Raw genomic sequence first — 13,306 nt, 5'->3', positions numbered from 1 at the left:
AGACCCCCGACCGGAGCAGAAACAGTGAAGTCAGCTTTGCCTGAAGGATTTATTGAGAGAACAAAAGGAAGAGGGGTGGTTTATGGAGATTGGGTTCAACAGCAATTGATCTTGCGCCACCCATCCGTGGGTTGCTTCGTAACTCATTGTGGTTCTGGATCATTAACAGAGGCCATGGTAAATGAGTGCCAAATGGTACTGCTCCCCCACGCAGGAGATCAATTTATTAATGCAAGAATAATGAGTGAAGAATTGAAAGTAGGAGTAGAGGTTAAGAAAAGTGCAGATGATGGACTATTTACTAGGCAAGCTGTGTGCAAGGCTGTGATAACTGTAATGGACACTGATAGTGAAGTGGGACAAGTTGTGAGAAAGAACCATGGCAAATGGAGGGAGTTCCTACTCAGCAAGGGGCTCGAAAACTATTACTTGGATGATTTGGTTCAGAAGCTGCATAGTCTGCTCAAATCTTGATTTAGACATTATTAAAAATATTGAAAGCCACTAGATGAATAAATAGCATTTACATATGAGCTGGGAATACATATTATGGTAATCACAAAAATGAATGTGATTCTTTGGGGTGTAAGTTGAATATGACTAGATAGTAGACTAAAATCAGATTCTGCTGCTAAGAATTTTATCCCCTGCCATAAATGTCATAACATTCTATATTTCTCATATCCCAATTATTGGGTTTAGTGTGTTTCCTTGTAAAGTAAAAGGCCTCAAAGGTAGCTAATAAATATCAGTGTATGCTATCCCCATGATAACTTATAAAATGCACTACTCACGACATCACTTGATATTAACTGAAAAATGAAATGTTTCAGCAGTTTTAACTTGATATATAAATATATAATGAATTCTACAAAAAGCCAGATTAAGAGTATCATCAAGTATATATGTTATTTTCCTTGAACTTGCATCTAAATATAGAGGCAAAGAAACTTCTCTCCCTCTTCTTGTTGAGGACGTCATTTTTTTGGAGTGGTTTCTGGATTTTCTAGCCCAAAACGACGCCTGAACTTGGCAATCTGCCCCAAACTCTCGGCCATCTGACGCCTTGCCCGGAAGTGGTAAACTTTGCCAACAGGGTGTATCTTTGTCATCATGACATGCATCAATCTACCCGTTTGTGTAACATAGGTTATCCATTGCTTCTGCGGGTGCACTCCCTTCTTCATCTCCTGCCAATTTGCAATACATCCAAGCTTATCAACAACGGACACACCATACACACATTTGATCCAAAAACAAAATAACAATGATAATAATAATTGTTAATACAAATAATTCAGATCAACTATTGTTTTTCATTTCTGTTTTGGGCATAATGAATGAAGAGCGATAACCATGTCTCTCCACGAACAGAGCTAAAAAAACGAATAAGGCTTGCCTTAAAATTTAGGAACTGTAAGACCAATAATACAGCTCCAGAAGAACAATGGATAAATTTCAGGAATTGAAAATAAAAAGCGGAACTTGCAACAAGCAACCCATAAAGGCACAACCAAACTCATTCTAGCAGCTGGGAAAAAAAATAGCGAGAGAAAAAGTTCAAATTGAAACAAATGATGAGGTTTACCTAAAATGGTGGTTGCTGCAGCTGAGATTAGATTGAATTCTCTGGACTGTGAACTGTGGGAAAAGAAAATCTGTTCCTCACTCTGCAATTACCGACGTAGAAGACGAAGAACAGGTTTTAGGTCTTGGACCTTGGAGATAATTTGGGCCTCTTGGGCCCATTTGAGTTTAGAAACAATACCCCGAAAAATAAATAAAAAAGTTTTGTGAAGCAAACTGCAAAAGAATAAAATAAAATTGAAAATTGGAAATACAGATTCCGAATTGGATTCATCAAAATTTGTAATGGAGTAAACGCAACTAGGGTTTTTGACAATTAAAAAAAAGAAGAAAAGATTGGAATTTGGAATAAAGTGAAAGAAAGCGCATCACCTTTTTGGTTTGAGCATTCTATTCTATTTGATCATAAACGATTGCTGCAGAAGAGTAGCATTATTCTAATCTGATCGTAGTGTGTGAGTGATTGGTATTATTGAATTGGAACTGCGATGGGAAGGGGAAAATACAAGAGCAAGCCCACCGGTCGCCGCCAGTTCTCCACGCCGGAAGATCTCCGTAAGCACAATTCTCAAACCCTTTTATTCTTTTCCATCTGATTCCCGTTGTTGGTGGTGTTGTCGTTTCTTCTCAAAATCAGTGAAATTCTATTCAGCTTGTTGCAAATTGTGATTTTGAGCTAAGTTTTTATGTAGCTGGTTTATTGATTCAATAAAATTGAAGCAAGCGTGTGTTGTTTTTATGTGGACGTTTTGTAGTTAGATCTGGATAGACTGTGAAGTTTGATAATTAATGAATATACTGTTATGTTGAATGAAATTCAAATTAGCGTTCATAGTTGGTTTATGCTGTTAATTCTTTTATCTGAAGCTACAAGCTGCAGTGCTGCACTATAGATGAAATAAGCATCAGTTAGGACCCTGGATGAATATGAAAAATATTATAATTTGTGATGAAAATGGAAAATTAATGATTATGTAGTGTTGCTGAGATTATCACTTTTTTGGCCTATGATTGTGGTTGGTTTCTATATGGGCTACCATGAAGGCGACATTGCCTAGTTGCTAGATGTTATATAAGTCTATCACTTAAAAGATATGTCTGTCTTGTTTGTGAGTTTTAACACATAAGGAAATAGAACTGCCAGGTTTGTTAATAGAATTTTGGTTTTCCCTCCAAGATTTGTTAACCATTTCAAAATTTGACTATGCTGGGGAGAACTGATTTAGATTGTTGTTTAGGCATTTCAAACATGATTATGGTTTTGGCTTAGATTGTTTATGTGACTATGTGAGGCTGATAAATCATGTAGGAACTTGTTTGTGAAAGTGGTAGTAGATCCTAGAAATTTTATTCTCTTTTTAGGATTGATGACAGAAAGAAAAGCTTCTATAATGATTTTCTTTGATCAGCCCTTAAATCCTTTTAAGTTTTAGAAGACAAAAGCTTCCATTATGATTTATACTCTATTGATATACTACACTGTTCAATTGGTTAAGTTATAACCCAATTCTCTAAATGCGAAACTGAGCTGTATTAAAAGTTTAAAATTTAAAATAACAAGATAGATTGTGATACCAACACCTCTTTCCTCTCCTCCTTTAAAGAGATGAAACAGAAGAGATATTTCTTAATTTCATAAAGAATACTTTTGAGAACTCAATATTTCATTTGACTACTGCAGTTGCTGGTACCTCAAACCGGCCTCGAACTTTTAGACAGGTTTTCTTCTACACCCTTTTCCCCACCCCCTCTTTCTCCTTTCTCTCAAGTACACATCATTTGTTCACTTTACACAGAATAATTTTGTCAGTTTGGATTACCTATGGTGATTTGTTTTTAAAGAAATACAATGTACAATTGTACATGATTATAATTAAACTGTTTCCATTTTCTTGATATCTTTTGCAAACCAAATTTTACTAACCTGATCATTTTCTTGATGACTTTATTAGAAAGAAGCTGAGCATGAAGAAGAACCCAAGGAAGTGTCTGAGGATGAATCTGGGGAAGAATCTGAAGAAGAAGAAGCCACAGTTAATTTACTACTATATAAATTTTCCTGAATTGTTCACTTTTTTGTGTCCTTTTGTTTGCTTCTGCAGTATGCCCTCGTAAGTATGAAATTGACTGTCCTGTTGCCATATAATGTATGCAGAAGAGTAAAGGAACTCAAGGGATTATTGAGATTGAAAATCCTAACTTGGTAAAGCCTAAGAGCTTGAAAGCTAGAGATGTTGATGTGAGTTCAACTTTCCCTTTCGATCTTTACACTGACATCTTATTATAATAAATTTCATGGTAAATATAATGCTAGCTTTTTTTTCCGTCGGTGCAGGTTGGAAAAACTACTGAACTTTCAAGGCGTGAAAGGTTTGTTATTTTTTATTCGCTTCTTGTTAAAGCAAGATTGTTAAAGGAGATCTGGACATTCTATTTGTCTAATTGCTTTTTCCATATTGGTGAAAGTTGTGAAGTTTTCTTTATATATAAAATTTCCCACCTTTTTGCAGAGAGGAGCTAGAGAAACAGAGAGCTCATGAGCGCTACATGCGGCTGCAAGAGCAAGGAAAAACAGAACAAGCAAGGAAGGATTTAGGTACCATTATGGTTGCTTGTGTACAAGTTTTGATGATTGGAGTACGCTACAGTAGTTTAACTGAAATAGATATGTTTTGCTGGGAGAAATCATGAGAATCTTAATTGTAAAATACATATGATTAATGTTTCTATCTTTGGTATGCAGAACGTTTAGCTCTTATACGTCAGCAAAGGGCGGAAGCAGCTAAGAAGAGAGAAGAAGAGAAAGCTGGTAAGCTCTAATGACTGTTTGTTTTGCCAACTCTTGTGATTTCAAAGTCTTTGAACCGAGGATTCAATCTGTTTCAGCCAAAGAGCAGAAGAAAGCCGAAGCACGCAAGTGAATTTCATGGAGATTGCTGTGTGGCCTGGTTTTACTCCAATTAGGAGGAATCTGTGCTCTCACTACACTACAATACAATATTGTGTCCATTTAGCTTTATAATGGAGATAACCATTCCAAGTTGTTAACATGTAATGCAATTATTTGGCTTGAAATATTTACTATTATTATTATTATTATATAAAAGGGTTCCCTACATCAAGCCAAGGGAAAATATTTCTCTTTCTCTGCAGTATCCTCCATGCCCTCTACCCTTCTATTTGTTAACCAAAATGTTTTTGTTAGAGTAGGGCATTATTGCATTTTCAGTCTCTAAATAGCATTCTAGTGTTTTCCATGTTATTCGAGAATGAATGAATACTGTTACTCCTATTTTGATAATGTCATTTTTTTATTCTATAAATTCTTGCAAATATACAATGTAAAAAAACGTTTGGAGTGGTATTATCAAAATTAAAGTGACATTATCATTTTCTTATTCGAGATAGATGTCTTTGGCTATAAATTCAAATAGTAGAATTTGCCACTTAACATTTTTATTTTAGACCGTCTACCTTATATTCTTTGGAATCAGCCTTTAACCAAACTTCATGCAGCATGGGTGCTTTGCATTGGTCTGCCCTTATTCAGCTATTTGAGATGGGTTTCTTTTTCTTCTTGGGGACGTTGCTATGTTCTCTGTTGAGTAACTGCTGATCACATAATCACATAACTTATTTTCATTTTGAGTAACTACTGATTAAGGGATAATGCGTTATTACTTATTATCATACCTTACATGGACCATACCCGAGGATTTGGATTCTCTAAAGTTTGAATTTCACTTTAGAGAGTAAAGTGTGATCTCTCCATTTATTTTATAGGTGGGACTAAAAATAAATATGAGACAGAAACTATTCAAAGGTAGAAAATCACACTTTACCCTCTAAAGTACAAATTTAAAATTTAGAGAATCCAAATTCCATACCCGAATATCATGAATTTATTTAGGTATCTTGACCTCTTTAACAACCACTGGTTTCATTAATGCTAGGAACATGATCAACAAAGATTTAAGCATAATAACACATAACAGCTAAGCAAGCCTCTTCAGCCAATGCATTACTTGCTACCTTGATTGTTCTGGCATTATGTCCAGCTTTATTATTTTTTTTTTTTTTGAGGTGTAATTTAATGTATCCAGATATTTACAGTATCCTAAGTTGTGTCAATGTTGATGTTTAGTTTTATCTTTTACTATAAATAAATTCATATAAGAAAGAAAGTATAATAACTCAATATGGGAATGACGTAAATACCTAAACTTTAAGAGGCGAATAATACAAGAATAGTTTGAGAACTTGTTGGAGTCTCTCTTATCCCATCCATCCAATTTAAGTTAAAAGGGTATTTACTTACTCTCTAAACTGCCATTTGTTTGAGAAATGTATAGCACTCGAAAGGTGGTAGTATTATTAATTAATTAATTAGTATTATTGTTATTATTATTATTATAGAGTTTTGCATTGTAAGGAAGGATAAAGAATAATAACGACATGAAAGTGGGCAAGGCCGGCGACAAAAAAAAAAAAACAGAAGGCCGGCAAGTGAAAACTTAATTCAAAATCAAAAGTGAACCTTAGAATATAGCTCACTAATAATTAGGCCATACATAGTAGTCTACAACTTAATCTCAATTAATATCATCATATATATAGCTTCCCTTCAAAGATGATACGGTAGTTGTTATATATGATATAATATAATTGCAGCTTATGGTATCTATCACTTTTTGTTGATTGTTCATTTGTAATAACATTTCTTTTATCCAAATCACTAGTATAAAACTCCAATCCCACTTTGATTAAACTATGTCATATGATATAAGTAATAATTGTCTTTTTTTCTTTAAGGACTCAACATAGTTTTAACAGCATATATAACTAGGCTCAATCATGAATTAATTATGATTGGATTAAACTTTAGCATTTTGATGTGATAACTTGTAATGTTTTATCACATCATCCTTATTTTTGACTGGTTGCATATGTTTCTTCTTAGTTCAGTTTGATCAGCGAAAATAATGTCTACAAGTTGGGTGTTGTGATTCGACTTCAGTCAACATCCATTTAATGTAGCACCGCCCATTGTGGGAGTTTAAACCTTGAACTATCCAGCTGTTGGTAAAATTATTTTTTTTTTTGGGTAAATACCCTTTTCGGTCCCTGAGCATTTTAGATTGGGACATGTCGCATCTTTATCATCCAGAAACTTCAACCAGGTCCTCAACCATCAACATTAGTTAACGTATCGACCCCTGTGACCGGTTGTCAACAGGTTGCCAGGATGACGTGTCAGGTGGAGGCTGAGTTGTTAACTGCAGGCACCACGTATAAGTAGAAGTTGTTGCAGGGACTCAAAACCCCCTCCCAGCAACTGAAACGGCGTCGTTGCGTTGGGTTTATATTCCCCCTCACTTTCAAGGTATATTTACTGTAATCTCCTTCTTGTTTTTACTCATTCACTAAAAAGTCCTAACACTTCATCTCCCACCATTGTTTCCCTCCAGAACCTTTGCACGACGCTAGAACGGAAGTTTGGTATAATCAAATCTACGACGAACGTGTGGAGGAGTTAGATGTTGACTGTGTGAGACGGCAGTGAAAGGTTAGTTCCTTTTTTCGATTTTCACATTGTGTTAGTTGAGAATGTAATTATTTTTCATGCATGTCTATGAGGGGTGTGAACTGCTTTACGTTCGTATTGATCAATATGATTAATGGATAAAATGGTTAACAATAAACACTGTTTTTAATTAGAGTTTGGTAATGCTAGGGGTTGATAAACGTAGTGAGTATTCCGGACAATGAAATTTGTATGTAGTGCTTTTAGTGATGATAATGTTGGTGGCATTGTTGTGCATTACGGTAAAACTTTAATGATCCAGGTTATAAATGTTGCAGATGTCTGTGTTTGTGATCCCTGTATTTAACCATGGCGAAAAGTTTGTAAGAGCTAATGGTAAGCTACATTACTTAGGCGGGAAGGTAGAGAAGTTTTCTCCAATGGATATTGATTTCGTAAACAAGAAGGACCTGGAGGAACTTTTCAAATGTTTGGGGTACTTGACATACAAACAAATCTACTAGCATGACGTAACTGCTATTGAGTTCGAGGATGGTCTGCATGTGCTCTATGGCAAGGAGATCAACAATATGTGCGACTTCACTATGAGCCATAATATGAAGGAGTTCCACCTTTACTTTGAGCATGGAGTGGATATTCCTGTTGTAACTGACGATGAGTCTGTGGTGGAGGAAGTGGTTTCTGAAGATGACGATGTGTTGGTGGTGATAGATTCTTCAAAATCTTCTTCCTCCTCCTATGATTCATACGAGAGTGCTGAAGATGAAGCTTACAAGCCCCCTCCTCCTGGGTATGAGACTGAGAGTTCTGAGGAGTCTGTTGATGTACAAAGAAAAAAGAAGAAAAATGAAAAGTTTGGCTCACCTAAGACTATGGCAAAGAGAAGGGCCTCCAAGGGATATACTGGTAAGAGGAGGATGAAACATATTCTGAATAGAGAAATGGAAAGTGGGTCTAGCAGTGGAGATTCAGGGTTAGGCCAAGGCCCAGGTAGTGGAGGCTGTGTTGGGCCGGATCTAGGTAATATGAAAGGCCCAGCTAGTATTGGAAATGTGGAACAAAAGGGGGTTGCAATTGAGGCTGGTGAGGAATTTGTTGATGGTGCTGACATTGTATATGAATATGAGTTTGAGGGTTTTGTGACTCCCATTTTATCAGATGATGAGAGGGGCCCTGCTGGTCCAGATTTTAATGAAGGCAAAACATTTGGAGAGGTGCAGTTTAGGCTAGGTATGCAGTTTGCAACTATGGAGCAATTTAAAAGAGCACTTAAGGATGTGTTTGTGCAAGATGGAAGGGATTGCATGTACCTGAAAAATGAGCCGAAAGAGTTAGAGCAGCTTGTGCGGAGGAAGATTGTTGTTAGCTAATTTTTGTGTCGAAGAACTCGGTTACCAACTCTTTTGAGGTCAAGACATTTCACAGTGAGCACACATGTGGCCGGGATTATGGAAGCAACCTTGCTGATAAAAATTGGGTTGCTGAGAAATTAGGATTGCGACTAAAAACGCAACCAAAGTTGACACCTAAGGAGGCAATGCAACATATGAAAGAAGACTATAATGTTCAATTGAATCAAAAGATGATTACACGAGCAATAAAGCAAGCTAAGGAGACTGTGTTGGGCAGTGAAGGGGCACAATTTGGGAAGCTGAGGGACTATCTGAATGAGATACACAAGAGCAATCCAAGGAGCACAGCACATATGAACACCTTACCCCAGCCACAAGGGTCAAACTTGTTTCAGAGATTGTATATCAGTTTTGATGCTTGCAAAAGAGGCTTCAGGAATGGGTGCAGGCCACTCATCGGGCTGGATGGGTGTTTCTTTTAGGGTTACTATGGAGGCCAACTTCTTTCTGCAGTGACACAAGATGTAAATAATCATGTATTTATCATCACATTTGGTGTAACCAGGGTTGAGAACACTGATAATTGGAAATGGTTTCTGACTTACCTTCAGGAGGACTTCGGGGCAAGCATGCTCTTTGGATGGCATTTGATGTCTGATCAACAGAAAGTAAGTTACATAGTTACTAGCTAGCCTCTACTATTGTTAGTTTGTGATAACTTAACTATGTGATATAATATTCTGCAGGGTCTTGTAAGGGCAGTCCAAGAGGTGATGCCAAATGCATTTCATAGGAACTGTGTGATGCATATGTGAAAAAATTGTGAAAAGAGGTTTAAGGACAAACAGGTTAAGGGTTGTGTTTGGGAAGCTGCTAGGAGCACAACTCCAGTTCAGTTCAAGGCTGCTATGGATAGGTTGAAAACTGTGAGTAATGGAGTTTGGGAATACATGAGTAAGTTTGACCCTAAGGTATGGTATAAGGCATTTTTCAGTCATTATCCTAAGAATGCTGCTGTGACAAACAACATGTGTGAGTCTTGGAACGCAATCATTGTGGAAGCTAGGGAGAAACCAATTCTAACACTGTGTGAGAAGCTACGGGTTCATGTTATGAACAAAATGGCTAGACACAAGAGGATCCTAGGGGCATATAAAGGAAGGCTAGCACCAGTGCAGCAAATGAAATTAGACAAATGGATTAAGCCACAAAGTCACAAGTAGAATGCTTAATGGTGTGGTGACAATGACAGGGTTGTATTTGAGGTATCCAGGAATACACAAAAACTTGGGGTTAACCTGAAAAATTAAACCTGCACATGTAATTTATGGCAGCTCACAGGTTAGGTGTATGCATGTCAAATCACTCAATTTTTTTGGTAATGTTGTTGAGCTATGGATGATGTTATATTTGATAAATTATGTTCTGTAGGTGTACCTTGTGTTCATGCTATTGCAGCAATATCCAGAGTGAGGGTAAAATCAGCTGTAGACTTCGTGTCTCCATTTCTCACTATGGAAACCATAAGGAAGACATATGACATTTGTATCAACCATGTACTCAGTGAAGAGTATTGGGAACCAACTAACCAACTGAAGGCTGATCCACCAAAAATTGTGAGACCTGTTGGTAGACCAACTAAGAGGAGAAAGGAATCAGCTACACCTCCAGCTCCAAGTGATGGCAACAAGGTTAGAAGGACCTTCTAGGTTACCTGTAGCAAATGCGGAGAAAGTGGCCACTATTTCAAAACATGTAAGGGAGCACCTAAAAACCCTAACTGGCAACCAAAAAGCAGGAGAAATAACAAGGTATGGAAAAATTTTGTAGAAAATTTGCTTTTCTTTCTGCATACATGGAATACTATAAGTTAATTGAAATCTTGAAATCATTGTTCAGGGTGGAACATCTGGCCACACTCACAACAAACCCATGCATCAAAGGCCGAACCCTACTTTAGAGGAAATTAGGGTTAGAACTGTGAATTTTACTTTGCTATGCTTTTTGTTCTTTAGGTTTAGTGTTGTGCTTGGCTGTGTGTCTTTTTAGACCTGATTGGTTTGCTATATTATTGTTTGAAACTAGAACAGGCTAAGATTAAGAAGCATAAGAAAAAGATGCCAAAGAGACCACATGCTCCACAAGAGGAAATTCCAATCACTCAATCTGCCCCTCCAGTGGTAAATGTTATTCACTATACTATGCAGTCTAACTTGTTAACTCTTTTTTTTTTTTGTGAAGTAACTAGCTGATTTTGGATGTTGTTGCATAGCAATCTCAAGGTGAACCTACAACACCAGGCCAGCCAACACCTTCACCACCAGGCCAGTCAAGTCCTGCACCACCAGCCCAACCAAGTGCCAGATTCAGGCCCAAGCTGAAGACTTTTAGGCCACCAGGTTCTCTGAATCCACAAATAGGCCACCAGCCAGCAGCTACACCAGAAAATCTTGAGGCCATCTCCAAGGAAACAGTGGCTGCATCAAGTGGAGAAACCTCTTCAGACTTATTGAAGTTCATTCCAACACCAAATTTCAGGCCACTAAAGCAGACTTAGTTAACTAGGATTTTTAGACCATAAGACTTATCTGTTTGTAATGCTGTTTATATTTTTTAGTTGCTAGTCCAGAATTTGAAAAATTACTACCAAGTAAGGACATGTTTTTTTAGAAAACTACTTGGCCTCACATAGTTTGGGAGTTTTATTTTGTAAACTTTGTCTGGTGTACCTTGTGTGTTACCTTATGGAAACTTTGCCTCACATGGTTTATGAGCTACATATTCCAAATCTTGGATTTATGAAATGACAATATATAATCCTTGTGTAAATGTGCATTGTTACTATGTTTTCAGTTTCTTTCAACCATGATTTTGTCAATCAATTACACACAAATCATGAAATGCAAAAAATACTCATAACTGACTAAACAATGTCTATTAATCCAGAACCATAGTTTATTACAATTTCATAGTCTTTTCTTTCACTACATTCAGAAATTGTACCCATTACAAAACACTGAATTTACAAGTTCAAAGGCATATTAATATTATACAGCTGTAACTAGACTACATCCCTTTCCTATTACAATTCCTAGCAAAATCAACTCAAACATTTTCCATCTGCTAAGAGTACCACTGTTTTTATCATCGTTTTTGACCTCATCTATCTTCTTTTCTATCTCTGTAATTCTTTCTTCCATCTTTTTCGTTGGGTCTGCTACTCCATCTTGTAGCACTTCATCAATACAAAAAGAGGCAACATACTCATCTAGCCAGACAAAGTATTTGCAATGTCATGTGTTGTTCTACATCAAACATGCTTACTGTTAAACTCCAACAAGTTACCAAAATAACGCAGCAACTCAAATAAAAACGATTTCAAAAAATTTACCTTAAAATAAGAACAACCAAAGAAAAGTCTCCTTGGGTTTTTTGAAGTGCCAGATTCGAACAAAATGGCGTATGATTCGCAATTGCACACTGGAGGAACAAATTTCTTCTTCATTCTTCTCGACGCTCCTTCCAGAATGACACTCATTCCACTGCCCCAACTCTCCTCACCCCACCGCATCTTTTCTCGCGACTGAATGAAGCACCAGAATTTGCAGTAGCCATGCCACTGTTGCAGGTCCTCTCACATAGTCAGAAGATGCAAACCCTAAACCCTTTCAATCATTCAAGAAGGGGGGAATATGAACCCAACGCAACGACGCCGTTTCAGTTACAGGGAGGGGGTTTTGAGTCCCTGCAACAACTTCTACTTACACGTGGCACCTGCAGTTGACAACTCAGTCTCCACCTGATACGTCATCCAGGCAACCTGTTGGCAACCGGTCACAGGGATCGATACGTTCACTAATGTTGATGGTTGAGGACCTGGTTGAGGTTTCTGAATGATAAAGGTGCGATATGTCCCAATTTAAAATGCTGAGAGGCCGAAAAAGGTATTTACCCTATTTTTCTTAATTCACTGTATTTGGGTTTAAATTTTAGTGAATGCGCTAAGTATTGAATATATTAGTGTTGTGTGGATGAATGTGTAATGTAAGTGTGTTATAATATTTAACATTAGAGATTGTCCAATTCATCTGACAAAAAAAATTTAAAATATTATTTAATTAATTAACTACAAAAAGAACAAGGACAGATCATATACGTCAGCATCAAATTATGCATGTCCTTTTAATCAATGTATATATCATAATATCCATATTACCAAATAATAGAAACGGGAGAAAAATAGGTTGTATTGATCCATCATCCATGTGCCATATGATTAGAGTATTTATTATATTTATTACAAGTCTTAACTGCATATATCTGCATCGTTACCTACCAACTCATCTTCCATTATTGAAATTCAAATTAGGTCGTGCCACTTTTCTTCCTCCGTTCCTATATTAATCACTTTCTATAAGTTTGAAGGCAAATAATAAAACGGAAAAGTCTGATAATAAAAAAAATAGTCCAAAATTATTAAAATTTATTTTATTTAGTAAAAAATAATTAGAGCTTATTTTATTTGGTAAATAAAAATAAATTTTATAAATATTGAATAAAATAAATTCTAATAATTTTTTTGTCTTCTCAGCATTATCAATAATAAAACATCTTCTTGTTTAGAATCCTAAATTTTAAAGGTTGGATTGAAAATTATACTGTCATTTAACTTGCCTTTTAATGTCTCGTCGCTAATTTAAATATTTTTTTCTTTTGATATATGTCACTGTTTGATGCCATGTAATTAAAATAGCTATCCAACATGAAATTCAACTTGGACATTTTTTATGAAATTTCAAAAATATGACTGCGTTTGTATTTT

At 36.4% G+C, this 13,306-nt stretch overlaps 4 protein-coding genes across 4 annotated transcripts in view; 3 read left to right on the top strand and 1 right to left on the bottom strand.

The window, feature by feature from the left end:
- The window catches only part of LOC107619965 (anthocyanidin 3-O-glucoside 2''-O-glucosyltransferase-like), a 2,089-nt gene extending 1,211 nt beyond the window's left edge, over nt 1-878 (top strand). Inside the window, exon 2 of the mRNA XM_021114239.1 lies at nt 1-878. This exon is cut by the window's left edge and continues 51 nt beyond it. Coding sequence (XP_020969898.1) covers nt 1-474 — 474 coding nt within the window. The 3' untranslated portion in view covers nt 475-878.
- Nucleotides 773-1,190, bottom strand: LOC107623239. Its single transcript, XM_016325423.2, has one exon. It carries the CDS (start codon nt 1,185-1,187, stop codon nt 978-980), a length of 210 nt encoding a protein of 69 aa, XP_016180909.1. The 5' UTR covers nt 1,188-1,190; the 3' UTR covers nt 773-977.
- LOC107623238 (28 kDa heat- and acid-stable phosphoprotein) lies at nt 1,788-4,739 on the top strand. Its single transcript, XM_016325422.2, has 8 exons — nt 1,788-2,142; nt 3,269-3,306; nt 3,540-3,620; nt 3,743-3,826; nt 3,923-3,957; nt 4,098-4,183; nt 4,331-4,396; nt 4,474-4,739. The coding sequence occupies exons 1-8, from the start codon at nt 2,076-2,078 to the stop codon at nt 4,506-4,508; spliced, it is 492 nt and encodes a 163-aa protein (XP_016180908.1). The 5' UTR covers nt 1,788-2,075; the 3' UTR covers nt 4,509-4,739.
- On the top strand, nt 7,729-11,105 carry LOC110267939. Its single transcript, XM_021113804.1, has 2 exons — nt 7,729-10,295; nt 10,384-11,105. Exon 1 carries the CDS (start codon nt 7,729-7,731, stop codon nt 8,500-8,502), a length of 774 nt encoding a protein of 257 aa, XP_020969463.1. The 3' UTR covers nt 8,503-10,295; nt 10,384-11,105.

This window comes from Arachis ipaensis, chromosome B10 (assembly GCF_000816755.2).
Source record: "Arachis ipaensis cultivar K30076 chromosome B10, Araip1.1, whole genome shotgun sequence".
NCBI classification, from domain to species: Eukaryota; Viridiplantae; Streptophyta; class Magnoliopsida; order Fabales; family Fabaceae; genus Arachis; species Arachis ipaensis.
This window is presented reverse-complemented; position numbering and strand designations above follow the sequence as displayed.